Raw genomic sequence first — 27,168 nt, forward strand, 5'->3', positions numbered from 1 at the left:
AAAGGGGTCACCACCCATATAGGCTGAGAACCACTCTGCTGGTTCTTTAAAAACTCCTGATCTACTTTATCCCCCAAGCTTTCAGGCTAAGTCAGCATAGCGGTCCTGGCACGTACAGCTTGGTATACTGGGCTGTGCCTGCCATCCCAGTGCTAGGAAGCGGAAATAAAACAACAGTCAGGCGGGGCTGCGGCAGCACAAGTGTTTAATCTCAGCACTCAGGAGGCGGAGACAGGAAGATCTCTGAGAGTTTGAGGCCAGCCCGGTCTACAGTGTGAGGTCCAGGACAGGCTCCAAAGCTACAGAGAAACATGGCCTCATAAAATAACAGCCAGAGCTGTGTGGAGAAACTTAAAGTCGAAAAACTGACAGTCCATATCTGGTTTTGAAGGGTTTATTGTGGGATTTGTTTTGGTTTTAGCGGGAAGGAAAGGTGGTTTGGAGTCCTGTCTGGAATAGGCTTATTTTGTAACCCTGCCCAGGCATGTTCCTCCCTCAGCCTCACAAGTGCTGGGATGATAAGGACATGAGCCACCACACTTGGTTTCAAGCTTTTATTCTTTTACTCTCAAAAGAACTTTTTAGAAATATGTTCCCACTAGGTAACATTTTCATTATAAATATTAATTGGTTGCCACATTTGGAATTTCCATCATAAATGTATGTACACTTAACTGTCAGGTCATCCTTTTTCTGCTTACTAGTAAAGGAAATAGCTCCAATTTTCACAGCACTGCTGGATCCTCCACCACACTCTCCAGTGGTCCCCTCCCTCCACTCTTGGTGTGACTTACAACACACATGCAGTAGAAATAACAGCAAGTCACTTCCAAAATTAGGTTTTTACATATTCTTCCATCTCATATTCTCCCGTCTTTATTGTTACTGTTGCTTTAACAATCTTAGACAGTCTTTTGGAGTGGTCTCAGAACTAATATCTTCCTGTCTCAGCCTCACTGGTATCCTGGTACTACAGGTGTGTGCCACTAAGAAAAGCAAGTATTCACGCTCTGAGAGCACACAGAAAACACACAGAGGGATGGATAGGAACACAGGCCACCAGCCAAAGGCCTCAAGTCTACAGAATTCTACAGCTGCAGCAAACTTTTTTTTAAATATTTATTTTTTTATTATATATACAATATTCTGTCTGTGTGTATGCCTGCAGGCTAGAAGAGGGCACCAGACCCCATTACAGATGGTTGTGAGCCAACAGGTGGTTGCTGGGAATTGAACTCAGGACCTTTGGAAGAGCAGGCAATGCTCTCTTAACCTCTGAGCCATCTCTCCAGCCCCTGCAGAAAATTTTTGAGATCATTGCAGCCCCGCCTGATCCTCAGAAACAAGATCAGAAATGTTTACTGGGCTGGAGAGATGCTTCGTAGGAAAGAACACCCACCTGGTGGCTCACAACCGTCTGTTGTTGTGGGAGTAACTTCCGCTGCCTCAACCAATAGTCGCTAAAATACGAGCCCACAGTACAGCGGGGAGCGACTTCCGCTCCGTCAGCCAATAGCTGCTAAAATACCAGCCCACTGGGGCGTGGTATATTTCTCTTCTAAAAAGAGAAACATATCCGGAATAGGCCCTCTTGGTTCCGGCTCTTGGTTCCGGTGCTTGCTCCTGGCTCCTGCTCCCGGCTCCTGCGACTAGGCTCCCTTCCTGACGGTTTATGGTGTATGTAAGTTTTACCCCCCAAAATAAATAACCCCTTAAAACATAACTGGTGTGGGATTGATTCGCCGATAATTGACGCCCAACGTTTGGTTTAAGAACCGCCCCACCCCCCCACCCCCAGCTCGGCCTCCCAGGATACACAAGTCCGGACAGTCTCTGCCGGCTTACTTTGCCCTGTTCGGCACGGATTTTTAAATTTCTCCTTGCAACGTGAGTCAAAGAGCTCACTGGATTATGGGATAATAGCTTTGTACTTGTGAGTTATTGTTTTTAGACAAATATATTGGTATTGATTCTTATATATTGATACAAACTTAAATTATGTTGACTATTTTAGGCATGCATGCTTCTACCTCTGTTTAAAACATTTTTATGTATTGACATATATATATTGTATTGATATATGTATATTTTACCATATTGCATTGTACACTTCTACCTCTGATTAAGATACTTATATATTGTTTATGTATTGATATATATATTTACCATATTGCAATGTATACTTGCACATTGTTTATACTTGGAGGTCATATTGTCCCCATTTATTGCACAGTTGTTTACTATTTCAGTCTTTAAGTTAGATAGATATTGAGAATAATATAGATCAATAGTCATCTAAGTTTGTCATTTATAATTAGACTAATCAGGTTCTTTAGATACATAGACATTATATTCAGTATAGCTAGATAATCTTCAACCTCTTCAAAGAGCTGTAGAAAATGGCCTTTAATCTAACTCAGAGTTCTGTGGTAGGGAGATACAATCGCTCCTGGCAACACTGATCTATTCCCGAGAGAATGTTGAACACCAAAGACACTCCACCTGGAGCCTTTCTTCTTGGCAGAACTGGCCTTTGGGTAAAGAAATGCCCATACCTCAACTACTGACAGAGTTACAGAGTATCCGTAAATGGATAAAACAGGACTGTCATATCCTGCCAAGACAGGATAAGATAGTTTTAAAAAGTTCCTTGCCTTTAAAAATGGTATGTCAGTTACGTTAGGCCTTAGCCAAAGTTGGTTGCTTCAACACTGCAAACGTGATTTTGGGTGTTTGCCCAGGTAGCCAATTGTCTATGTGATTTGTTACATGTTCTAGAAGTTTGATTACACTTCCTAATTACTCAGGTAACATTATTTCCCTTCTCAGATCTTTGATGGGATTGAAGATTATATAAACGTAGTTACTTTCTTTTCATGACGTGGCCAAGTTATTTCTTATACAAGACTTAAGCTAATTAGAATAGGATATTTGTATTTATTGTATATAATTGTGTAGGTTTGTACTTACTGTATATAATTTCGTAGTAGGCTTAGAACTCTCTTACTTAAACAAAAGGGGGAGGTGTTGTGGGAGTAACTTCCGCTGCCTCAACCAATAGTCGCTAAAATACGAGCCCACAGTACAGCGGGGAGCGACTTCCGCTCCGTCAGCCAATAGCTGCTAAAATACCAGCCCATTGGGGCGTGGTATATTTCTCTTTTAAAAAGAGAAACATATCTGGAATAGGCCCTCTTGGTTCCGGCTCTTGGTTCCGGTGCTTGCTCCTGGCTCCTGCTCCCGGCTCCTGTGACTAGGCTCCCTTCCTGACGGTTTATGGTGTATGTAAGTTTTACCCCCCAAAATAAATAACCCCTTAAAACATAACTGGTGTGGGATTGATTCGCCGATAGTCTGTAACTTCTGTTCCACCTTCTCACCACCAGACACCATGCATGCGCGTGGTGCACACACACAGTGCAGATAAGACACCCCTAAAAATAAATTTTAAAAAGATTTACTGTTTTATTATCCTACTTAGGAACAATTTGCTATACAGCAATTACCATGTTGTGTTGTGGGTTCATCTTAACATCTGAAATAGCCTAAAGATTTATTGAAGGAGCCTCTTAACCGTGAGGGTTTTTCTTCCTGAGGGCTTTTCTTCCCAGCAGTCGAGAGGCAGAAAAAGGAGGATCCCTGAGTTCAAGGCAGCCAGGGCTACACAGAAAAACCCTGACTCAAAAAAAAAAAAATGAGGACAAGTAAAAGATTGCTTGAAATTTACTGATTCTACTCTATGAAATGAATTATTCAGGAATAGATTGCAAGTCAGTTTAAGTATTTGTGCTTGTCAGATACCACATCCTTGCTTCTGCAGTGTTATTTACCCCCAGAAGGAGAGCTGAAGATATAGCTTGGTGCTTGCCTAGCATACATGAAGCCCTGAGTTTAAGAGCCATTGTTGAGGACTGCAGACCCTCAGATCCTGAACATTCTATGACACCTTGCCTGCCAGAGTAAACAACTTGTTTTCCTATGCTTGCAGCTGCTCTGAACATGAGACCCTTATGAGTTCCTGATAACAAGGAAGTGGTTTCAGGTGGGTTTGCAGCTGAAATATCCCAAGAGCTAGGGTGTGGCTATTAGTCAAGGAAAGCACTATATAAACTACTTTGGAACACAATAAAATTGGCATTCTTTTTTCAAGTGTGACCCATGTGTCTGTGTTTTTTAATCCCAAGACCCTTGCCCGTGAATGGTGCATGCCTGGTGACAAAAGCCTATAGTTCCAGCATTTGGGAAGGGAAAGCAGGAAGATCAAGGTCATGCTTGGTGACAAGGGGAGTTTGAGGCCATCCTGGATAACAGGAGAACCAATCTCCAGGGTAAAACCTAGCGAAATAGCTGGTATACCATTTGTGTGCATACACAGTGCATGCATGCGGAAGAGAACTGCAGAGCCCTGCGTGGCTTCAGGGACTGACCTAAGGGACGGTAAGGGAATGAAATGACTGTAGCACCAATAATAAAAACCCAGACAGATATTGAGGGTCAACCTGAAAGCCAGAAAAGTAAAGCAGCCAGCTACTCGAAGTCTTACTTCTACCAAGGCTGGGCCACTGCAGACTAAACCTCTCATTTTATATTCCCTCTAGTGCTGGAATTAAAGACATGTGAGACTCCCTAGTACTGGGATTAAAGGTGTGAGCCACCACTATCGGAATTTGTTTCTGCGTTAAGCTCAAGTAGCCCAGGGTGGCCTTGAACTGATAGATCCATCTGCCTGTCTCCCAAATCCTGGGATTAAAGGTGTTCACAACTGCTGAACTCTAGTGACTTAGCTTTGCCCTTCTGATATTCAGGCATTATTTATTAAAACATAAACTATCACTACAGATGACAGACCCTAAAAAGCTAGTGTTGAGTGGTCTGGGCTTTCTGATGGGGCAGCCAGAGCACTACAGGCACGCAGTGTATTTATGACATACAACTGAGCAGGGAGGCAGGCTTAGCTCATTTGTGGGAACAACTTCTGTCAAGGTGCTGTGAACATGTGCATGGTGGGTAGTGGGGGTTGCAGTGGACAATTTCTGCAGTCAAAATCTGCACTCAAACCTCAGGAAGATTCTGTCACTCAAATGAGGCTAAAGCATTATAAATCCTTGACATGGATTTTACTTGCTCCCTACAGAGAATAACTTGGGAGGAGTGGATTCTCTCCTTCCACCATGTGAGTCATGAGAATCAAACTTATCAGGCTTGACAGCAAGTATCTACCAATGAGCCACCTCTTACCCTACCTGCCACAGAGCCTATACTATTTTGAAGATGCTAATTATTCCTGAATTTGGATGCCTTTTATTTTTGCTGCTGAATAAAGTTGGTTAAGCTAGCCCTTCAAGAAATATTAATTCCCAAGTCTCAGAGATACTACTTTTACATATGATTATACAAAGTTCATGTACCAAGAACTCATTTCCAAGGTCTTAATTCAAGCAATTCATACATAACCATAACATCCTTTTAGAAAGAAAACTAGAAAGCAAACATGGTACAAACTGTTCAAGGAGCCTGAATGATGAACACACTATTCTTTGGAAAATTATTTTGAGACAGGGTTTCATGTGTGCTAGCCTTTGCCTTCTGAGTGGTAAGATTACAGGTGATGTGTATACAGTGTCCCATTTATGTGATGTGGGGGGTCGAACCAGAGCTTCATGCATGCTAGGCAGGCACTCTGCCCGTGGCGCTACATCCCCCAGCCTGGAGATTTTTTAATGGGCCAGCAAACCAGACCCACTATAGCTGCAGTCACTTCTCTTCAAAAGTTGGAAAAATCATTGAGAAATGAGCCACAACATTATTTCAAGAAGATCCATTTCTAAAACTTTTTAACTTGGTATTACCTCCCCTTACACATCACCTGCAGTGGCTGCTCTGGACAGGTGCAAGAGGATCATGCATCAAATATACAAATGTGGAGCTGTGGAGGTTCTCCCCCTGCTCAAATGCCTGTTCCCTTGGTGGCTCTGAGTAACTGGACCACATGAGAAACTAAACCTAAGAGTATACATGAAGAGAATAAATGGAAAGGAGCTTGGTTGAAATTACTTAAGGTCTAAAGTGACGAAGTCCTGACTTGAATTGATTGGCTCCACAAAACTAAGAAATTAGGGTCTGGAGAGAGGACTCAGAGTTCTTGAAAGAGCCAGGTTCCCAACACACCCGCATGGCAGTTCACAACTCTAATTCCAGTTCCAGAGGATCTGATGCCCTCTACTGGGCACCAGGCATACATGGTGCTCAGACATACACAAAAACAGAACACTCATACCCAGAAATTAGAAAGAAAAACAAAGCAGCACTAGTATAAATGAACTGTGAAAGTCTGTTTTACAGCAGCCCAGGACACTAATAAATGTTGAGTTTCCCACATCTAGCCTGCTTATATGCATAGGCAGAAGAGCCATGTTACTATGATGCAAATATTTGGGCCATCAAAGCCACCCTAAAAGGATGATGCCAAAAAACAGCAGAAAATGAGAATGTTTCTCACAACTTCTGAATCCTGAGGCTGAGGCTAAGTCTCTTGGGATTTAGTTGTCCTTCTATTGGTCCCATTTTTGCTTGAAGAAATACAATAAAATCTGTAAGTCAGTCCAATTGTCACCCAGCAATTTACTTTCTCTTGGCCCAAGGCTACTTACTGTCAAGTAGCTGTTGTCTATCCTTCCCCTTCTTCCATCCCATTTTGCCCATTGCAGAAAGCCTTTTATCTGTCTTAAGATACGAGCTAACCACATGCAAAGACAGTAACAACTAGAAAAACAGGAAGTTTTAGGTAAAAGGTCCTACAAAAATAGACCAGAATCTGGAAGTAGCTTTTACATCTATCAGATGTTAAATAGATGTTGATTTGGAGCCAGAGGGGTGGTGTTCCTCCCACTTTAATGCTCAATAACTTGATTACAGTTTAAGTGTAGATTCCTGGCTACAGGCAGGTTAGACTATCCATTGTATCAAGACCAATTTACCACTAAGGACAGGATCAGGGAGCATCTAATGCTGTGGACTCCCTGATCAAAGAGGAGCATTCACATCATAGGTGACAAGGGACCTATCACCAGAACTGACCAAGTTTCACTCAGGAAGCATTTAGGGTCTAGACTAGGCAAGGTATTCAATGTGTGTTCAGACTGTTCATGTGCCACAGGAAAAAGCCCTAATTCTGATCCTGGGTGATCCGCGCAGTATGGTGCTTACTTTAGACCTACTGGCCATGCTAGGGAACCAAAACATAGTCACCTTGGGTAGACACTACCATCTACTTATTGTCTTACCTAGGAATGTAGATCAGGCAAGTTCATTAATAGGTGGACCATTGGCTCATTACTTGTATATGGTGCAGTCCTTGGTATTTGGGCATTCTTTGACTTTTTTTTTTGGGGGGGGAGGGTTTTGAGACAGGGTTTCTCTGTGTAACAGTCCTAGTTGTTCTGGAACTAGCTCTTGTAGACCAGACTGGCCTCTACCTCCCTAGTGCTGGGATTAAAGGTATGTGCTACAACCCAGACAATTTGTGACATTTTAGAATATAAAAGAACAGCTGGAAGGTCATCTATCCACTAACATCCACTAACGTCACCTCTACCATCTCAGTGACAGGTCATTTAAGTCAAGCACTTAATGCAGAAGTCTAATGAGATCTATTTTGGGAGACATGAGAGAAGCCATGCTTTTATAGTCAAGAGCTCTTAGGTAGAGAAGTATATGCCCTTGAGATAGGCCTTGAGAGGCGGGATGGCCTAAATGAGGTATGAAATGTCACCTGATCTTAAGGGAGACTAATCAATGTGCACCTCATTAAGATGCATATGTCAGGCTTTTTGAGTTTTGCCCCCAGAGCAGTTAGTTGAACCATTCTTCCTCTAACAAAATGGAGCGTTTTCCATCTACTTCACAAAGGCAAGTGAGCTTCCTCAGAAGTACAGCACAATTCATTTCCTCCTCCAGACTGTGCCCAGAGTTTATTATGGAAGGGACTGATGAAAACAGGCACTTAAGAAAGGCCTAGGGTTTACAGCCTACCTTCTTGCCAAGTTGCTGTTCATAAACTGAAAACTGTGAGAAAGGCTGGAGAAATGGCTCAGCGGTTAAGATCACTGGCTGCTCTTCCAGAGGACCCGTATTCATCCCAACACCCACATCACTGCTAACAACTGCCTAAATTCCAGTCCCATAGGATCTGACATCCTTTTCTGACCTGCATGTGCAAGTCACGCACATTGTGTATAGGCGTACACACAGACAAAATACCCCCCACACAGATTTTTATTGCCTACATAGTTTTGAAGTCCCTGATGAAACTTGGCAGTCTACAAAGATGGTAAAATCGATCTTTTATCATATAACTTAAGCAGTTTCTCAGATACATTCTTATCAACATCCTTTCTTCAGATAGTATCTCATGGCATAACCCAGGCTGGAATCACTTTCATGGTCTTCTGCCTCCCATCTGTAGGGATACAGGTGTATGATAGCATTCTCATACACCTATGAGCTTTTAGCTGGTACCCAATACATATAACTGTTTTTTTAAACAGGGTAGTCTGTAGCCCTGGCTATCCTGGAACTCTTTACATATACCAGATTGGCTTCAAACCACCTACCTTTGCCTCCCAAGTGCTAGGACCATAGACATGTACCACAACATACATAGCTCTTAGATGAGAGCCTTGAACAGCATCTTATAGCTTAGGATGTTCAGGTAAGTGGTTACTACACATATTAGCTGTACAGATATGGAGTTAGGCTCACCATGGAGACTATGTAGTAAGAAGTATGTAACACACACACATATATGTGTGTATAGACAGACAGACATACAGATAAAAACTCATTAGTCGGGGGCAAGAGATGGCTCAGCAGTTAAGAGCACTGGCTGCTCTTCCGAAGGGCCAGGGTTCTCGTAGCACCCACATGGCTGCTCACAACCGTTTACAGTTCCAGGAAATCTGATACCTCACAAAAACATGAAGGCAAGACACCAACGCACATAAAGCTACTTTTAAAAATCTAATTAATGGGGGAAGACTTCCATTACTACTAATAGCTGCAACAGTGGGTACCTCTCCCCACCTCTTGAAAAATAATCTGTGCAACTCAGTCTGAGCCTTCCAAGTAATGGTATTTACAGCTCTGTGCTAACATATCAGGCAAGTAAACTCTTAACCAAAGAGAAACAAAGACATTTCTTCTCTGGGTCTTGGTGTTTTCTAATTTAGCAACAGAAATTTCTCCTGGTTTTCCATCAGAGGACACTAATGAGAAACAACATAACTGCTTAATAGTTTTTTTAAGCCTTTCATTCCCAAGTTAGTCATTTTTGTGTGTGTCCTTGACAATGTAGGGTAATACGTCTGTTCAGTATAGTAGACAATTTCACTTTATTAGAACCCTCCAATTTAAGCTGACCTGATATACCTTTGCACGCTAAAAAAACCACTGAGCTTTACCAGCCCTTCTTTTAATTTGAGCAGAATTTTCTTAAAAACAGGAGAGTCTCATGTAACCCAGGCTGGCCTTAGAACCTCCAAAGTACTGAGATTGTAGATGTGTGCCACCGTACCTGGCTGAGAAAGGGTCTCCTGCCTCTACTTGAGTAGCAAGCTGGAATTATAGGTGCTTACTACCATACTCAACCTGTTCTTCCCTCCCTTCTAGCACCCACAATCCCCTACACACCTGGAATTTCTTTGATGCAGTAGCTCAGAGTAGACTGTGCACCTTTTCTAGCCAGAAAAGTGAAACTCAGACCATGGTGACAGCTGTGAAGTTGTGTGGATCACAGTTCTGACACTTAGTCCCTGAGCACTAATGCTAGTGAGTACTCATGGAGCCCAGACGGCTTGACTTCTAGGCTGTTCATTTCTCCATCAAATCATCTTAGACTCAAGTCTAATTTCAAAAAAGGTTACTAACCTCACCCTATTTATTTTCCTAGTTTAAAGTTGTGGTGTTGCCAGCTGTCTCTGTTCTACCAGTAAACCAATATTCCAAGATTCCTGACAGGGTCAAAAAATCTGGGGGGTGGGGAATTGGTCATGGAGAAAGGCTTAAATAAAAAGCCTTTGTGGAAAGACCCACAGGGATGAAATCGCTGTGGGAGAATGCTCTTGTACACTGTAAAGATTTGTCACTCATATTGGTTTAATAAAACGCTGACTGGCCAATAACCAGGAAGGAAGTACAGGTGAGGTGACCAGATTAGGAGAATTCTGGGAAGAGGAAAAGCAGAGAGACACAGTCACTAGCCAGAGGAAGCAAGATGAGAATATCTCACTGAGAAAAGGTATCAAGCCACGTGGCTAAACATAGGTAAGAGGTTTTCTTAAGTTCTAAGACCTAGTTAGTAATAAGCCTGAGCTAAGAAGCCAAACAGTTTATAATTAATATAAGCTTCTGTGTGATTTTTGGGGGAACTGAATGGCTGTAGGTCTGGGCAGGACAAATATTTCCATCGACATGAAATAGCAGAAGCACACTGAATACTAATTCCAAATGGAAAGAAAGGAAAAACAAAACCCTAGTAATGCCTCAGCCTGCTAACCTTCAAAAGCTCACATTACTGGAGTAGGATGGTGAGGAAGAATTACACAAGGTTAGCAGGGATTTTTGCAAGTAGTATCTACTTCTAGTCCACAGGAAGGGGAAGCCTACTTACAGTCCCTTCTACTAGGAAGCAGCAGCAGACTAAAGTTTCAGTTAGCTATATACGAAGTTGTCCCAGAAAGCTCCACTGCTATTCCATTTTTTTGAGACAGGATTTCTCTGTAGCTTTGAAGCCTATCCTGGAACTTGGCTTTGTAGACCAGGCTGCCTCGAACTCAGAGATTCACCTGCCTCTGTCTCCTGAGTGCTGGGATTAAAGGAGTGAGCTACCACATGCAGCCGTGGAAAGAAATTTCAAAAATTGTGAGCTCAAGGGCTGGGTATACCACAAATGATGCCTAGGAGCATGGGGCCCTGGGTCCAATCCCTGGAAATGAAAATTAGAAAAAGAACACCCTCAAACATGGCTCTAAAGCCTCCCATAACTCTAAACCCTTACTTACTTCCACCTCCCCCTGAGGAAAGATGTCCTTTTTCTGTCTAATGCTAAAAGACCCATAAATCAGAAGGTCAAAGTCACCAGGACTTTAGATATTAACTTCTCCTAAATGGAGAATGCATTCTTTATTTTCAGAAATTAATGTTCTCTGTGTGTATCTCCTCCGCTCAGAGTAGGAGTTCTGGAGACCAAACCATAACCCTCTGAAAAAGCAGCAAGCTCTTTTAAGATCTGAGCTGCCTTTCCAACCTTGAAATAAGACATTCAAATGTGGGACTGAATACAGAGAACATATCACACCTCAGAGGCCACCCAGCAACCCATCACCTGACTTTACTCACCACTTACTACTCAACACATGACAGGCTCTCAGTGCACACCATTCTCATCTGCACTCAAAAAATCAGTGTCCTACAGATTTAAATTCAGGGAAACAAACTTCTACTAACTGTTTTGTTTTTCTTTCTGTGCTGTTTTTACTTTTTGAAGCACTATGGATAAAACATATAGCCTAATCAATTCTTCTCAACAAGCTACCAGTAAGGCTTGTATCCAAGTGGGAGACATTCTAGCATGTACAATGCTCTAAGGAAAGGAAGAATCAAGAGAAATGGAAGAGAAAGAAAGCCAGAGAGGAAGCATATAGCAACTGTAAATGGAGCTTTTTTTCCAATTTATGTTTTAGAAAATAAGAGGATAAACCTCTAATGCTAATTTTTCAAATTATGTTGCCTTGCAAAATTATTTCTCAAACTAATACAGGTTAAAAGGAAATCACTGATAATATAAAGTCAAAATGACTTTGAATGTCCGAGTGGTAGACAGAATGCTTAGAGAGTGGGCTAACTGGAAATCAGAACCCCACTCTTACAACTCGAACACCAGCAAAAGCACTCACAGGCACATGAGTAGCTTTTCTAGTGTTCAAATGTCCACTTTATTCCACATGACACCTAACCAGATTATCACTCACATCTGAGGAGGAGATGACCCAAGAGATGACCTGGAGAAATACAGTCCAATTTTACAGTGTCAGGCACCCCACAAGTGTAGCACAATACAGAAATACATGTTTATACTAACTACATTTTACATAAAGAGAAATAGTAATAAACTTCAAAAGGTAATAAATGCATTTGTTCCTTAAAGTATAGGTATGCAACTGTTACAAAGCCATAATAAATGGTTTTATAAAATGTAGTTTTATTTTATGTTACTCTGCTGTTACATAGGGCATAACATTTCACAAAAAGGCTTTTTTGGGACTACAGTCAATGATTAGCAAACACAATATTGTGGGTCTGTCTCTCTAAAGAACAATCACTGGACAAACTGGACATCCTCTCACATGTGCACAGATCTGCATGGAAAAGTACTGACTTGGACTTGTGTACTTTATTTCCCCTTTCTAGTATATTAAGAAAGGACATGCATTTTAATTTGCCCAAAGCAATGCTTGTATTTTGGCAGCAACATGCTACTTTTATTACAAGGTAAAGTGAATACCAGAGCTACGAAGGCAGGAGGTGTAAGTGAATTTTTATTGGGAAGGAAGTTGTCAACTCAAACAGCAGCAAATGAAGAATGCATAAAGGAAACTCCCTGTTGTCACAGACAGATGTAACCTCCAGAATATGTGACATAGGAGACATTTCAATCTGTGACCCCCCCAAGACTGGATGCATTAAGAGCTTTCCCATCCAATCCAACACTTCTGGATTTCTACTAAAAAAGGAATATGCAGTAAGATTATGGAAAAGTTGCTTCTGAAAGGATTAACCCCCAAAGAAGGGTCAGAGAGGGAATGTAGAAATCGGGGTGTTATTATCACAATTACTGTAAATTGTAATGCACTACATTTCCATATCTTCACAGTAATACAAAACACAGCCCCCTGAAGAACTGGTTCAGATTACTTAAATACCCAATGTACTGTCAGTCCTCTACACAAGTGTCTGGAAGTTACTCGTGTTTATATGAAATGAAGCTATTGATACTTTTCTACAGCAGTAACTGCACACCAGGAAGGCCGAGACAACACAAATCAGGGGATGGAGTTTTCCCAAAGCTGCAGTGTGAAAAGACTATAAACAGTTGATCCCATACACACGAATAGGCTTCCTTGCTAGAGGAAATCCAAGTGAAATAAGGAATGGAGATGTAAAAAGGTTTTCTTGAGGGAACGAAGGACAGCACCCTGGATGCCTTTAGTTTTCGGCCCCCTCCGCTGCATCACATTCTTCTCCTGCACTGTCCGATGTCCATAACTACAGAAGAAGAAGAAAAAAGAAACACAGTAAAATATTACTTCCATCTAGATATTCTTTAAGACCCTTGAGAGAAGTCAACCCTTTAAGCAATAGAGGATGATTATGACAATCTTTCCTCAAAACTGAACACCATCCATCACCCCTTCAAAACACAGCCTAATAAGACATTTACAAAACTGCATACATACATATGTGTACTGTGGGCAGCACCACCATCTATCTACATGTTCCTCCTTGGGTTCCTGCTCTGACTTCCCTCAAGGATGGACTATGACATGAAGTGAGAACCAAGTATACACCCTTCTCCTCCCCAAGCTGCTTTGGTCATGAGCTTTATACAGCAGAGAGCAAACAGAGACAGTGCTCAACACCACACTAGTAGTTAAGGAATAGAATTGCAATTACAGAATACACACAGGAGATGCTGAGAATCTCATATTCTCCATTCTCAGTAGTAAAAGGCTTTCCTTGAAAACAATATTTAAATAGAATTTATAACCAGGTGTTGGTGGCACACATCTTTATTCCCAGAGCTCAAGAGGCAGAGAAAGGTGGATCTCCATCTGAGTTCAAGGCCAGCCTGATCTACAAAGTGAGTTCCAGGACAGTCAAAGCTATATAGATATGAGGCTAATAAAGCAGAAAGCATACAAGGAGAAAATCATGGTTTTGTTGTTTCAAGTACATGAAGGACTAACAGAAAAAGCAGCAAATATACTTTGCACTGACAGAAATTCAAACAGGACTGAGTGATGAAGCTACAGAGACATAGCATGCATACATGTGTACTCTAAGATCGCTCTAATTAAGAATTAGAGAATTAGTCAATACTAACTGCAATCACATCAGATCAACACCAGGATGCTACTTGCAACTTTAGAAAAATGAGGCTCTTAGATTACCTTAAATTACTATTAAGATACTATGATAGACAAAATCGCCTGAAGAATTACTCCTTAAAGAGAGGATGGAACCAAACCAGTTAAAAGTCCTGAATCCATGGAAGGAATATATAATCAGCCCACAGAAGTAGATGTGTGTGGATCACTCCTCTGTCCGGCAGGGCTGCAGGCTTTGCTAACAACTAAGAATGTCCAGTGCTTTCCTAATTCCCTTCTCAGTGGACACATCATCTGTCCAGGAGAACTGAACAGATGTGGAGCTTTATAAAACACTCTTAACAATAATCCTCCCTAGTAAAAGCTGCAGCACCACAACCGGGGGCTAGGAAAACTGCATTCACACTAAAAGGCATCATTCCCTCTCTTCCCTTCTTGTAAGTCTAAGATATTACTCCATCAAATTTACTTGAAAATACAAAACAATTAATTTAAGTTCAAATACCTTTACCTTTTTCAGTTATTCTGCTATAATTTGGGTCTAAAATGTACCCAAAGGCCCATATAGTCACTGTGGCTTGAAAGAGAGTAGTAGAGTTTCTTAGAAGAGGTATCAAGCTAGAGAAAGTTGGGGTCATTGTGGGAGTGCCCTTGAAGAGGACACTATGATACAGGTCTCTTTCCTGTAGCTGCCAAGAGACATGCAGGCTTTCACCATACATGTCCCCACAACACGGCCAAGCTACTGTGGACTCAAACCTTTAAACTCAAGATCTCATTGTAGATGGTTGTGAGCCACCATGTGGTTGCTGGGAATTGAACTGAGGACCTCTGGAAGAGCAGCCAGTGCTCTTAACCACTGAGTCATCTCTTCATCCCCCACCCCCAATGTTTCCTTCTTTTAAAGTTGTTTAATCCCAGGCACTTTGTCATTGAGGGAATAATAACCTCCATCAGATTGGCTTGTAGGTATGTCTGTAGGCATATCTTTTTTGAGACAGGGATTCTCTGTGTAGCCCTGGCTGTCCTGGACCTCATTCTGTAGACCAGGGTGGCCTTGAACTCAGAGATCTGCCTGCCTCTGTATCCCAAGTGCTGAGGTTAAAGGTGTGCACCATCACCACCTGACTTGGGGACATCTTCTTGATTAATGATTGAGAGGGCCTCGTCCTGCTACGGGAAACACCACCCCTGAGAATGTGTTTCTGGTTTATAAAAGAAAGCATGCTGAGCAAGCCCTGGAGAACAAATCAGCAAACAGTTTTCCTCCATGGCCTCTGCTTCAGCTTCTGGCTCCAGATTCCTGTCTTGATCTCCTGCCCTGACTGCCCTCTAAGACAGACTATAAACTCTAAGCTGAGACAAATCCTTTCCTTCCCAAATGCTTTTGGTCATGGTGTTTTATCACTGCAATAGAACGCAAACTAGGAGACCCACTATCAAATATTCAAATACACATAACTCACAAAGCAACCTTTAAAAATTTTTTAAAACCTTTATAGGTCTAGGTGTCCTGCCTGCACACCATGTGTGTATAGTGCCCATGGAGACCAGAGAGGGCCTTGGGTTCTTTAGAACTGGAGTTAGTCCATTGTGAACCACTATGTGTATATTGAGACTTGAACCCAGGGCCTTTGGAAGAGCAAGCAGTGTTCTTCCCTCTAGCCTTACCAAGCAAACTTTGATTAGAACAAGCTGCTTCATGTGATTTTAGGAGGTTGCAACACCTATAGAAACTCTATATTTGCTGTACCTAATTTACCCAGAGAAAGGAAATACTAAAATTATACAAGCTCTCTAAATTAACTCTTATCAACATGTTCAACCAAGTCAAAGAATAATAACACTGTGTTCCTACAAGCACAGTACCTTTTCCAGGAAGGTCTGATAAAATACCTTGTCACCATGGAGATCTTTCTCCAAGCTTTAAAAACACTCTACTTCTTCTGTAACTGCCCCCCCCCAAGACAGGAAGATCAAAATAAAGATATGCGTTTCTGGAAATACTCACTGTTAAGTTGTCTCTAAGCAACTGCATGATGAGGGTGCTGTCTTTGTAGGAGTCTTCATTCAGTGTATCAAGCTCTGCGATGGCCTCATCAAAAGCCTGGTAAAGTTAATATTCACAGTGAGCAATACCTTCAGTGACAGAAGCTGGTCATTCTGCAAATACAACTGTGTGCACAGTCACACTGTGGTATAGGTAACACTAACTAAGAAGTACTGCCTTAGAGTCCTGGTTTAAGATTTTTGTGAGGGTTCCTCACTTAAATTTCCTCCAATCTGAGGGAGTTCTTTCCTTACTAAAATCTATACTTGCTCTTTTTTTAAAAAAGAAAGAAAAAAGAATCTGTATAACCTGAAACCTGCTGTAAATACTTATAGAAACATGTATCTTGGTTCTTTCATAAGACACACAGTATATTAGCAACATTTGACACAATTCTTACAAGAGCTAGCATAACCCTGAGACATTTGGGGGGAATACAGATTTCTAGTGCTGGTAGCACTCCTTTCCAGAGTGTGATGCTTCCTCCTAAAGTTACACTTCTTTGACCACTTTGCTCCCATGCTCTTCAGTCAGACACTATTACTAAGAACCACAGTGAGAGCACGGTGTTTAAAGGGGGAGGAAGTAGGCAAGATGGTAATAAACAACAACAACAACAAAAACCATTGCAAAAGAAATAGCCTCCTGAGCATCCAAATACTTAAAACCCTCAGCCAAAGAGGTATAGTCCCCACAGACCTTACCGTTTTAGCCAATGTGCAGGCAAGCTCTGGATTATTAAGGATCTCATAGTAAAATACAGAAAAATTAAGGGCCAGACCCAGGCGGATTGGATGTGTAGGCTGCATCTCTTTCTTGCTTATATCAAATGCCTCTTGGTAGGCTCCTTGGGAATTATCTATCGTCTCTGTGAGTTGAAGAAAAGGAAATTAAGACACAACAGCAAAAATATCTATCCAATATATAGCATGCTGACAACTTTAACGTATATAGCAGCTGACATTCTGAGTCATCATAGCTCCAGTATATTTAAATAAAACCCATCAGGACCAGCAGGATAGTCAGTGGGTAAAGGTGCTTGCCACCAAGCTTGACAAGAGTTTGATTCCGGGAACCCATATGGCAGAAGATGTCCTCTGATCTCCATATGTGTGCATTCAGGTACACATATGTGTACCAGGTGTGCACACACCCGCATGCGCACACACACACTCATACACACACACTACAAAAAAAAAATCAATTAAGCAACAATGCTGTGGCCCCTTAAGAGTGCAGTGTGTAAAGGTGAGCCTGGTGTAACAGGCCTGTACTCCTAGCTACTTGAGAGGGTAAAACAAGAGATCGAAGTTTCATGGCCTTCCTGAACTACACAGTGAGTTCAAGGCCAGCCTAGCAACTTAATGAAACTCTGCTTCAAAATTTCAAGTGAGATTAGGAACACAGCTCAGTGGCAGGGCACTTGCCTAGCTAGCATGTGTGAAGCCCTAAGTTAAATTCCCAGCAAAATAACTATTATCAAAATTTAAAAAATAACTGGGGATATAGTTACTTTCAGCAATAGAGCCTTTGCCTATCATATATGAAGCCATGGGTTTAAAACCCAGTAAAAACAGCAACACACTCACACATAATAAATATACAAATCCTGTCTCTATGTTCTATATAAACTTTATGAGAAATATAGAACAATTGATTTAGGTATATATAAAGAATTATGGAGCTAAAAGTACGACAAGCAGAATTCCAAAGCATAAAAGGTTAACTTGCTTGCAATGTCAAAGTATAATTAGAGCTCACCCATGACCCTAATTTTAATACTACCTCTTTTTTTTTTTGAGGCAGGGTCTCATTATGTAGTCCAGGTTGACCTAAAGAACAATCCTCCCGCTCCAGCCTTTTGGTGTATCTTCATTTTGGGGAACATAAAGCAACATTCAATTTTCTTGACTTTCTTGAGACAGCATCTCTCTGAACAGTCTTGGCTGTCCTGGAACTCACTCTGCAGACCAAGCTGGCCTTGAACTCAGAGATCTACCTGCCTTTGCCTCCTTAGTGCTGCGACTAAGGATGTGCGCCACCACACCCAGCATTAATTTTTTAAATACTGTTTATATATTCTTTGAAAGGGCTAGAGAAATGACTCAGTGGCTAAGAGCACTGGTAGTTCTTCCAAAAGACCCAGGTTCAATTCCCATCCCACACTGTAGCTCAACTACCTATAAACTCTAGTTCTGCGGCACTCACAGGTACAGACACACATTCAGATAAAATATGCTTGCACAGAAAATAAAAATAAATCTGCAAAATGTAAATACCATGTCTATTCTCCACCCACCACACACTCTCCTAGTGCCCTCCTCATCCCCACAACTTCTTTTCCACTTTCCTTGTTATTAGTAACCCTAAGTCTAATTTGTGCTGCCATGTGGGTATGGTTGTGGGCCATCCACTGAGACAAGACCCATAATTGTTTTAGTTGCAAAGAGCCCGCAAACTCCATACAGACTAATTATCCTAAATGTCCCCACTTATCCTGTCATGGTTTGAATGTGAAATGTTCTCTAAGACACATGTGTTAAAGATAGGACTGTGAGTTTGTGTGGCTTTTAAGGACTACATCCTGAGGGTGCTGACCAAATCCATGGATCAGTCTTCTGATGGCTGGCATTACTGGAAGGTGACAGAAACTAGGAAGTATCCTGAAAAGCTGTACAGTGTCTCTAGCTCTCCTAACCCCCTTGCTTCAAGGCTGCACTGAGGTGAGCAGCTCTGTTCCATCACATCCTCAAGACTGGCCTACTCAGGGTTCACATTAATGGAATCAGTGAACCATAGACTGAAATCATTGAAGTAAAAATAAATCTCTCCTTTAAGCTGTTTGTTCTTAGATATGTGTCACAGTGACAAGTGACTACCCAATCCCACTTCTTTTTATATATTCTGCATTTATCCTGCATTTATCCACAGGCCAAATATACTTACGTTTTCGATCATCGCCACATGCTACTTCAGCAAGATACCGGAAATAATCTCCCTTCATCTTCAGATAGAAGACCTTACTCTCTGGATTAGTTGCATTGGCTATTAAATACTTATCCAACAATTCCTAAAAGAAATAAATCAAGCACTAATGAAAAGCCATTCGATCACAAGAATAACATATTCCTGACTATCATTGCAATCTAGACCTCAAGCATGTTCTTACAACTGGGTCAAGTTGTTGTACTAGCTTCCCTGGCAGGCCTTGCCCACGGTTTAGAGTGAAAAAACATAGATACGCCAAATACTGTCATTAGCAAAAGCTTGTCCTTTCAGTAAGCCATTTGCCCAATATTTACTGATACCCAGTAATGTGTCATCTACCCAACTAAATACATAAAAAAGCCTGAATAAAATTCATGCTGCCCTCACAAAGTGCTCAGTCAAAAGATTTATGAAGAGATAGCCTCTAGTTAAGAGAGGTGGCAGGTAGGGGGACATGGGAACAGGCAGGGAGATGGAGGAGAAAAGCAGGTAGGGGAGAGCCAACAAAAAACTGACAGAAACACCTGATACTTAGTAAGCTAATTTTTTCTTTAAAAAAAAAAGTTTAAAGAGACACCTTGTATGAATGGATATGACTGCCATCAGAACTAGAGTAAGACCCTATTGTTGGACAACAATACATGCGCTAGTTGCAGGATGTACTTGTTAGATGTCAATTGGGAAGAGAGAGCCTCAATTGAGAAAATGCCTCCAACAGACTGGACTGTAGGCAAGTCTGTGGGGGCAATTTTCTTGGTTAATGACAGCTCAGTAGGGGCACTGCCAACCCTATGTAGAGTAAGCCAATAAACATAGTGTTCCTCTATGATATCTGCTTCACTTCCTGCCTTCAGCTTCCCGCTCTGCTTTCTCAGTAATGGACAGTGACCTGGAAGTTGTAAGCTGAAAAAAACCCTTTCCTCCCCTCAAATGGTTTTGATCAGTGTTCTATCAAAGCAACAGAACCAAACTAGCACACAGGACAAGAGCAATCAAACTGGAGCAAAGCACGAACTGCCTTCCCTGCTTTCCAGTTCTCACAGTGCTAGGACTATAAAGGCTGCTGGAGGAGAACTGCCACCCAACAGCACTTTTAGCTTTACTCCCTGCCCACTATAGCAATGGACAGCAGGACAAGAAGTTCCCAATGGAGTTATAGTGCCAAGTCTGCTACGGGGTAATCAACATAACCAGCATTCTAAACACCTTCTGTTTAGGATCAAGTCCAGCTCCACAGGAGGGAAGTCATACCATCTGGTGCCATAAACCTGGCCCATATCTTGTACCTGGGGAAGTCATGGGTCCCAGTGGGGAGGCTACAATTGTTTTGTTAAAAGGACATGATGTGCCCGTCAAACTGTCTTCTAAATAATTACTTTTATCTCCATACAGTAGCATCACTATCATCCTTGATAGAGAATCAAAACTGGTCAAAGTGCTGAGAATAAGTGAGTTAAATGTTCATCTCTAAACAGGATATCTACACATCACTCACTCCAAGGCTCAGGGAACATGACAGAAGAGAGAGAAGACAGGAACCAGAAGATAGAGTGAAGTGTTGTGAGACACTGTCTTTTCAGGCACACAACTGTATTTGGCCCATCAGTATCTTGTGATACTTCCTTGTGATAAGGAAGGGACTCATGAGGCCTCATCCTTTTCTAAGGATTTATAAGCAAATTAACAGTAACTGGAAGAGGGGCTCATAAAGCTCCAAGTTCTCTCTAAGGATCTGTAAGTAGTTAATGGCTACTAGGGGAAATACTTTCTTCAGTGGTGTAGCTACTAGTAATCTACCTAAGCTCTTGTAAGAAATCCTAGTGAAGTTTACTGGGTCATCAAAGAAGACATAAATGCTCTTGGGGGTGGGGGGGATACACCTGAAGGGATGGCTCAGTAGTTAAAAGCATGCATACTGCTCTTGTATAGGACCAGAGTTCAGTTCCCAGCACACAAGCAGTTTAGAACTGTCTGTAACTCTAGCTCCAGGGAGACCCAATGCTTCTGAACTTGAGGGACATCTTCACTCATGTACACATAACAATACACAAATAAACACAGTAAGACCCCCCCAACTCAAAAGAAAGGGAAGCGTGGGTGAAAAATGCACTAAGATAAAAAAAAAAGTGGGGTCATTTTAAGGAGGAAACACAAAAATGTATAGCTCAATTAAAATCAATAAAAAATTACAAACAATTAAAAAAAAGGAGGGAACACAAAATGTTTAAGACATCAGATATGAGGAAGAACAATACAGACAGCACAGGTAACCACTGTGGCTCAGAATGACACATTCAGGGTCATCTGAAGACAAGTGTCTGCCCAAAGAAAGAGAAGCACAGGGTCTGCAGACTAGACTTAGACATGTATATAGCAATTTGAGAACAACTTTTATGTCAACTGGATGTAAACTATTAGCTTATTAGAGTTCTGCAAGGGGGGCGGCAAACTGACACACATGCTATGTAGACAGGAGCTCATCTACGAGACCACACAACCCCCCCACTGCTAAGTCTATTTTAAAACATGGCTACATTGTTTATTTACTTACTGATCTATCATTTATTTAGAGATGGCGTTTCCTTATGTACTCTAGCCCTGTTCTAGTGCCCAAGGGATCATAGGTATTATGCCACCATACCTGACTTGGTTATGTCTTTTATATCCCTGGTTTCATATAATGACCTGAACTTAAGTGTTGGTGCTGACTAAAAACAGCCAAAGTTGAACGATAGCTCATCTCTTCAGACTACCCATTTTACTTGGTAGTAAGTAATTTAAAAATTAATTCTCATAAAAATGTTAACACATAATAGATGTTCTCTGGGAATAAAATCAGTCAAAAGAAGTCAAAGTCTAGAATAGCACCATGCTAAGAGCTCAGAAAACTGACCAGTTCATCTGCCTCAGTTCAGTTAGAGAAGCTGAGCAAAGACCAGAAGTTCATGCTTACATACTCAAAAAAATTTTTTTAAAAAAACCCATATACTATCTATTTACAAGCTATAAAGTATTAACTATGATGCAAACTGGAAAGTCTGGAAAAATGCCCCTAACAAAATGCAACCACCACATCTGTATGAGACAGCTTAATGGAAATAAACAGGAGGGAAAGCATTTAAAAATCTTAAAAAACAAACAAACAAACAAAAAGCCTTAACATGGGGCTGTAGAGATGACCCAGTGGTTGAGAGCACTGTTGCTCTTGCAGAGAACCTGGGTTCAACTCCTAGCACCCAGATGGCAGTTCATAACCTTCCAATCCAGAGGATCTGATGCTCTTTTCCAACCTCTGTGGAACCAGCCACGCATATGGCACACATATATATAAATGCAGGCAAAACCCACCCACCCGCACACACAGAAAATAAATTGTTTTTAGAAAAAGATTTATTTATTATGTACACAGTGTTCTGTCTGCAGGCCAGAAGAGGGCACCAGATCTCATTACAGATGGTTGCGAGCCACCATGTGGTTGCTGGGAATTGAACTCAGGACCTCTGGAAGAGCAGCCTGTGCTCTTAACCACTGAGCCATCTCTCCAGCCCTGTTTGTTTGTTTTTTAAAGATTTATTTTCTGGAGAGATGACTCAGAGGTTAAGATCACTGGCTGCAATCCACTTGTCTTCAGTAGTAATGTTCCATAGCACTCATCAAAATAAACTTTATCCTTACTTCCTTCAGAAGTCAGATATACCGCTCTTAACTACAGAACTTATACTTCATACAGAATACAGAGCAGGAACCTGAAGAGGAACCTTGAAAAATAAGGAAAATTTAAACAAGAAGGAAATGTTCACATATTTTCCAGTTTCCTGCCACGTCACTAAAATCCACTAATAAACAAACCACTAACAAGTTCAATCTTTAAGACACACTAGAGAATATCTTATTTCTTATTTAATAAAAAGACTATGTCAGAAGATGCAAGCATATCTAAGAGGCATAAGACAAAACAAGTGAGAGACAGACAGAATAACCATATTATTGTGGAAATATGAGCTTGAGAAACTAGATTATTAGACGAGAAATGGCTCAGAAGAGTACTGGCTACTCTCCCAGAGGATCCAAATTCAGACCCCTAATGTCCTAACTCCAGCTCCAGGGAAACCGGCCTGAGGGTACCCCTCCTGACTCCTAACACACGACCCATACACCTTGTAATAAAACAAATAAAAGAATAAAATAACGCGGCAAGGCCAGCCTGGTCTACAAGAGCTAATTCCAGGACAGATTCTAAAGCTGCAGAGAAACCCTGTCTCGAAAAACCAAAAGAGGCCAGGTATGACAGTGCATACCTATAACCCAAACACTTGTGAGGCAGAAAGATCAAGAGTTGAATGTCATCCTCACATAGACAGCAGCTCAAAGACAAAATGGCTAAATGAAACCATCTCAAAGAATAATTTATATTAAAAAATAATTAAAAGCTTTCATGGAAATAGAAGCAAATCCCATGAGCTGGATGATCAATCAGCTGACATCACATAGCACACACCAGTCAGAACTCAAACTTCAACTGAACATTTCATCAAATCCTTACTATCTCATATCCCCCAAAGTTAACATTTTTTTCACAGAGCCCACACTAAACCCCCACAAAGTACCAATGAAACGGTAGTCCTCAAAAAAATAGAGTAGTTGTGCCCAGGTTTGATTTATCAGTTTAAGCTTATTATCACAGTATTAATTACTAATATTATTTCTTTGCACTCTTAGAAGCATTCGACTTTGTAAGAATACATGATTATCCTGTAGATGACGCATCAACACTTTAAGTATTCTGTCTTTGCTGGTGCTGGAGAGTACTGAAGTCTCGTTAACTATAAGCAGTCTCCATAGCACCTCAGCTCCCAAGGATTATTTTAGTATTTAAAACTTGCTTCATCACAGAGGTTGGAGAGATGACTCCGTGGCTAAGAGTACTTATTGCTCTTGCAGAGGACCCAGGTTTAGCTCCTAACATAGATATGGTTCCAGCACAACTATCTGTTACTCCAGGGAACCCAATGCCCTCATTAGACTTTCATAGATACCATGCACAAACAAGGAGGCAAAACACAAAATGTTTTAAATCTTTAAAAACTTAAAAGAAATAAAAACTTGCTTCATCAATTCACATTTATACAAAAGGCACCAAAACATCATACATACCAAAAATTACATTTGACAGTACTACTTAAGAGTCATTAAAAACATTTTAATCAATGTTTTTGATTAATTTAATCAATTGATCAAAAAAAAATCAATGTGTCAGGTGTATTGGCACCTATAGACCAGAAGAGGGCACCAAAATCCCTAAAGTAGGAGCTATACTTGGTTGTGAGGCTTCTGGCATGGGTGCTGGGAAGCCAATTCCATATCCCAGAAAGAATGACTGTTCTTAAATACTGAGTTATCTCTTCAGTCCCTTAAGAGCAGTTGTTCCAAACAGTAACTGTGACAGCCAACTGTATATATTAACCTCATCCATGCCCCCCAAAATGGACACAACTTTAAAGTGTCTACGAGAGCTTTCACTTTAAACTATCTGTCACCTCCTTCCTTTTCCTACTAGTTCTTTCAAATAGCCCCCTTTCAGCTAATAAAGCTTTCTTCACTATCTTAACATGTAATTGGCAGTTAATACAAACACAGACAAAATAATACGAATTTCACTATCTGATCTTTCATATATCTAAACCATAAATAGTGTAACCAGATGCACAGCCCTAAGAATTACAAAGAATGTAACTTTAACTACCAACTTTTCCAAGTGTCACGAATGATCTCTCCAATCCAGTTATAAAGCATGTACAACCCTCTTCATTTTTAAGTAACAGCTGCATATTATGTTACTTTTTTGGTTACTAAAATATTCTAAATTTAATCAAAAATCAAATTTATGCCCTGGCAATGCTGAAGCATGCATGCGTAGCCTGTATACATGAAGATTTTGTTCAACTTATCCATATTGGGTTTTATGGTCTAAGTTGATGTGCGTAGCCTGTATACATGAAGATTTTGTTCAACTTATCCATATTGGGTTTTATGGTCTAAGTTGATGAGAATGACTGACCATGTCTCTTCCTCAAGGGGACAACAGATCTCATATAGATGGTTCTGAGCCACCATATGACTGCTGGGAATTGAACTCGGAACCTTTGGAAGAGCAGCCAGCACTCTTAATAGCTGAGTCACTGAGCCATCTAAGTATTTCAGTGGAATGAATACTGAGCCAATATCTAGCCCTAGAGTTTCAAGCAGGCTCAAGTTCCAATAGTTTAATCTTTTCTACAGAATACTTTTTAAAAATGTATTATATGTTAATTCTTAAGTATTAATTTAGAAGAGCTTCTAAATACAAATGTTTTCTTTGAATTTTTCCTTTATAAAATTCAGTACAGTGCCTAACATGCATACATTTGTTTGTCAAATGAGTATCAACCATGCCTTGGCAACATGCCGAAATGGAGTTAACAGAAACAGAGTTTCACATAAGGTAAGTCACTGGAAAGGTACAGTGCTTTTCTGGAACTTGTAAGGGAAAATGATAGTCACCCCATTCTGTTTTCTTTCTCCTTAGGAAATATAAATATATATTTTAAAGAATCATCACACAACGGCAGGTCCAATTCAAATCTAACATGTCTTTCTTCTCTATTCTGGTTTTGCATACAAGCACCAATTCCTACTGAATAATGGACAATATATGTGTACTTCAGATAAAATACAGAAGTGAAAAACAGAAGTTCTCCCTATAATTCCTTAGACATCTACATCTTCATCAATTCCCCCAAAGCAGCAATTACTACTAGTTTCTTTCATGTTTTTCCAGAGATTCAATGCATTTAGAATCCACTTTTGTTTTTCTCTTCTACACGTTTACCTTTCATACATTATCTTACACCTCACTCTCTCCATATAGGTAATCCCTCTAAGATAGCTTACTTGGGAGGCAGAGGCAGAAGATTTCTGTGAGTTCAAGTCAGCCTTGTCTACATAGCAAGTCCTAAGAAAGGACTACATAAAGGACTCTGATTCAAAAATAAACACAGAATTCTTAAACTATTGAAATTGGGTTATGGATACACACATATTAGCATATTATCTTTCATTTTGCATGAGCTTTTGTCCTTTTCCTGACATAAAATAATGTTTAGAATTTGAAAAGAAATGAAGCCAGGAGAACAGAACAAAGTTAAGGAAGGAGTATGCATTAGTTTACTTTTCACCTTTTTAAAAAAGTTGGACAGGTGTTTATTATGCAGAGAGGAAAGAAGGGGAACCCTTTACCTAGCTAGCTAAGCCTTTGCACCTTGGGTGGGGGTGACAAAGTGGTGAGCACAATTCCAGCTCCAGTAGCAAGAAAGGTAAAGTGTTCCCTACTGCAGGCCCTAGAGGTCACCTCTCCAGCCAGTGCCTTCTGCAGCTCAGACATCAACAGACTCTCAACCTCAGTTCTGCCTCTTCACCACAAACACCCTCTCTCCAGACAATCAGCAGCAGCAATGTGATCAAAGACCACAGACAGGCAGGCACTTGAAAGCAACATTTGTGTCATGATGCAGTCGGAAGCCACAGACTGTGCTGACCAGCTCTGAGATGGTGCTGGCTGCCTGCTCATTATTCTCAAGGTCCCCAGATGATGCCAGCACCAGGTAGTCAAGCTAATCTGAGATTTGCTTCAGCCCAAGTCAGTGCAGAAGGCATCCAGCCTCAGCTACTTTTCTAGTTCTATGATGAGACACTATAACCAAGGCAACTTATAAAAAAGGATTGCTTACAGTTTAAGAAGGTAAGTCCATGTTCATCATGGCATAGTACATGGCAGCAGGCAGTTGGAGAAGTAACTGGGAACTTACTTCTGTTCCACAAGCAAAAGGGATGAGATGTATATAACTGGTTTTGCAAAACCCATACCTTTCCCAGTTATACACATCTCACCTCTTCCAACAAAGAATGCCTAATCCTAATGCTTCTCAAATA

General features: G+C 40.9%; 1 protein-coding gene and 1 pseudogene across 1 annotated transcript in view; both read right to left on the reverse strand.

Moving 5' to 3' along the window:
* Positions 1-12,236: 12,236 nt before the first annotated feature.
* The window catches only part of Ywhaq (tyrosine 3-monooxygenase/tryptophan 5-monooxygenase activation protein theta), a 28,320-nt gene continuing 13,388 nt past the window's right edge, over positions 12,237-27,168 (reverse strand). The window contains exons 3-6 of the mRNA XM_087907228.1: positions 19,159-19,282; positions 16,917-17,080; positions 16,174-16,269; positions 12,237-13,320 (exon numbers count right to left, since the gene is read on the reverse strand). Coding sequence (XP_087763354.1) covers positions 13,261-13,320; positions 16,174-16,269; positions 16,917-17,080; positions 19,159-19,282 — 444 coding nt within the window. The 3' untranslated portion in view covers positions 12,237-13,260. The remainder of the gene's footprint in view (positions 13,321-16,173; positions 16,270-16,916; positions 17,081-19,158; positions 19,283-27,168) is intronic.
* Positions 26,613-27,134, reverse strand: LOC148121832 (ragulator complex protein LAMTOR4 pseudogene; annotated as a pseudogene).

Source organism: Myodes glareolus, chromosome 6, assembly GCF_982192425.1.
Source record: "Myodes glareolus chromosome 6, mMyoGla1.1, whole genome shotgun sequence".
NCBI lineage: Eukaryota > Metazoa > Chordata > Mammalia > Rodentia > Cricetidae > Myodes > Myodes glareolus.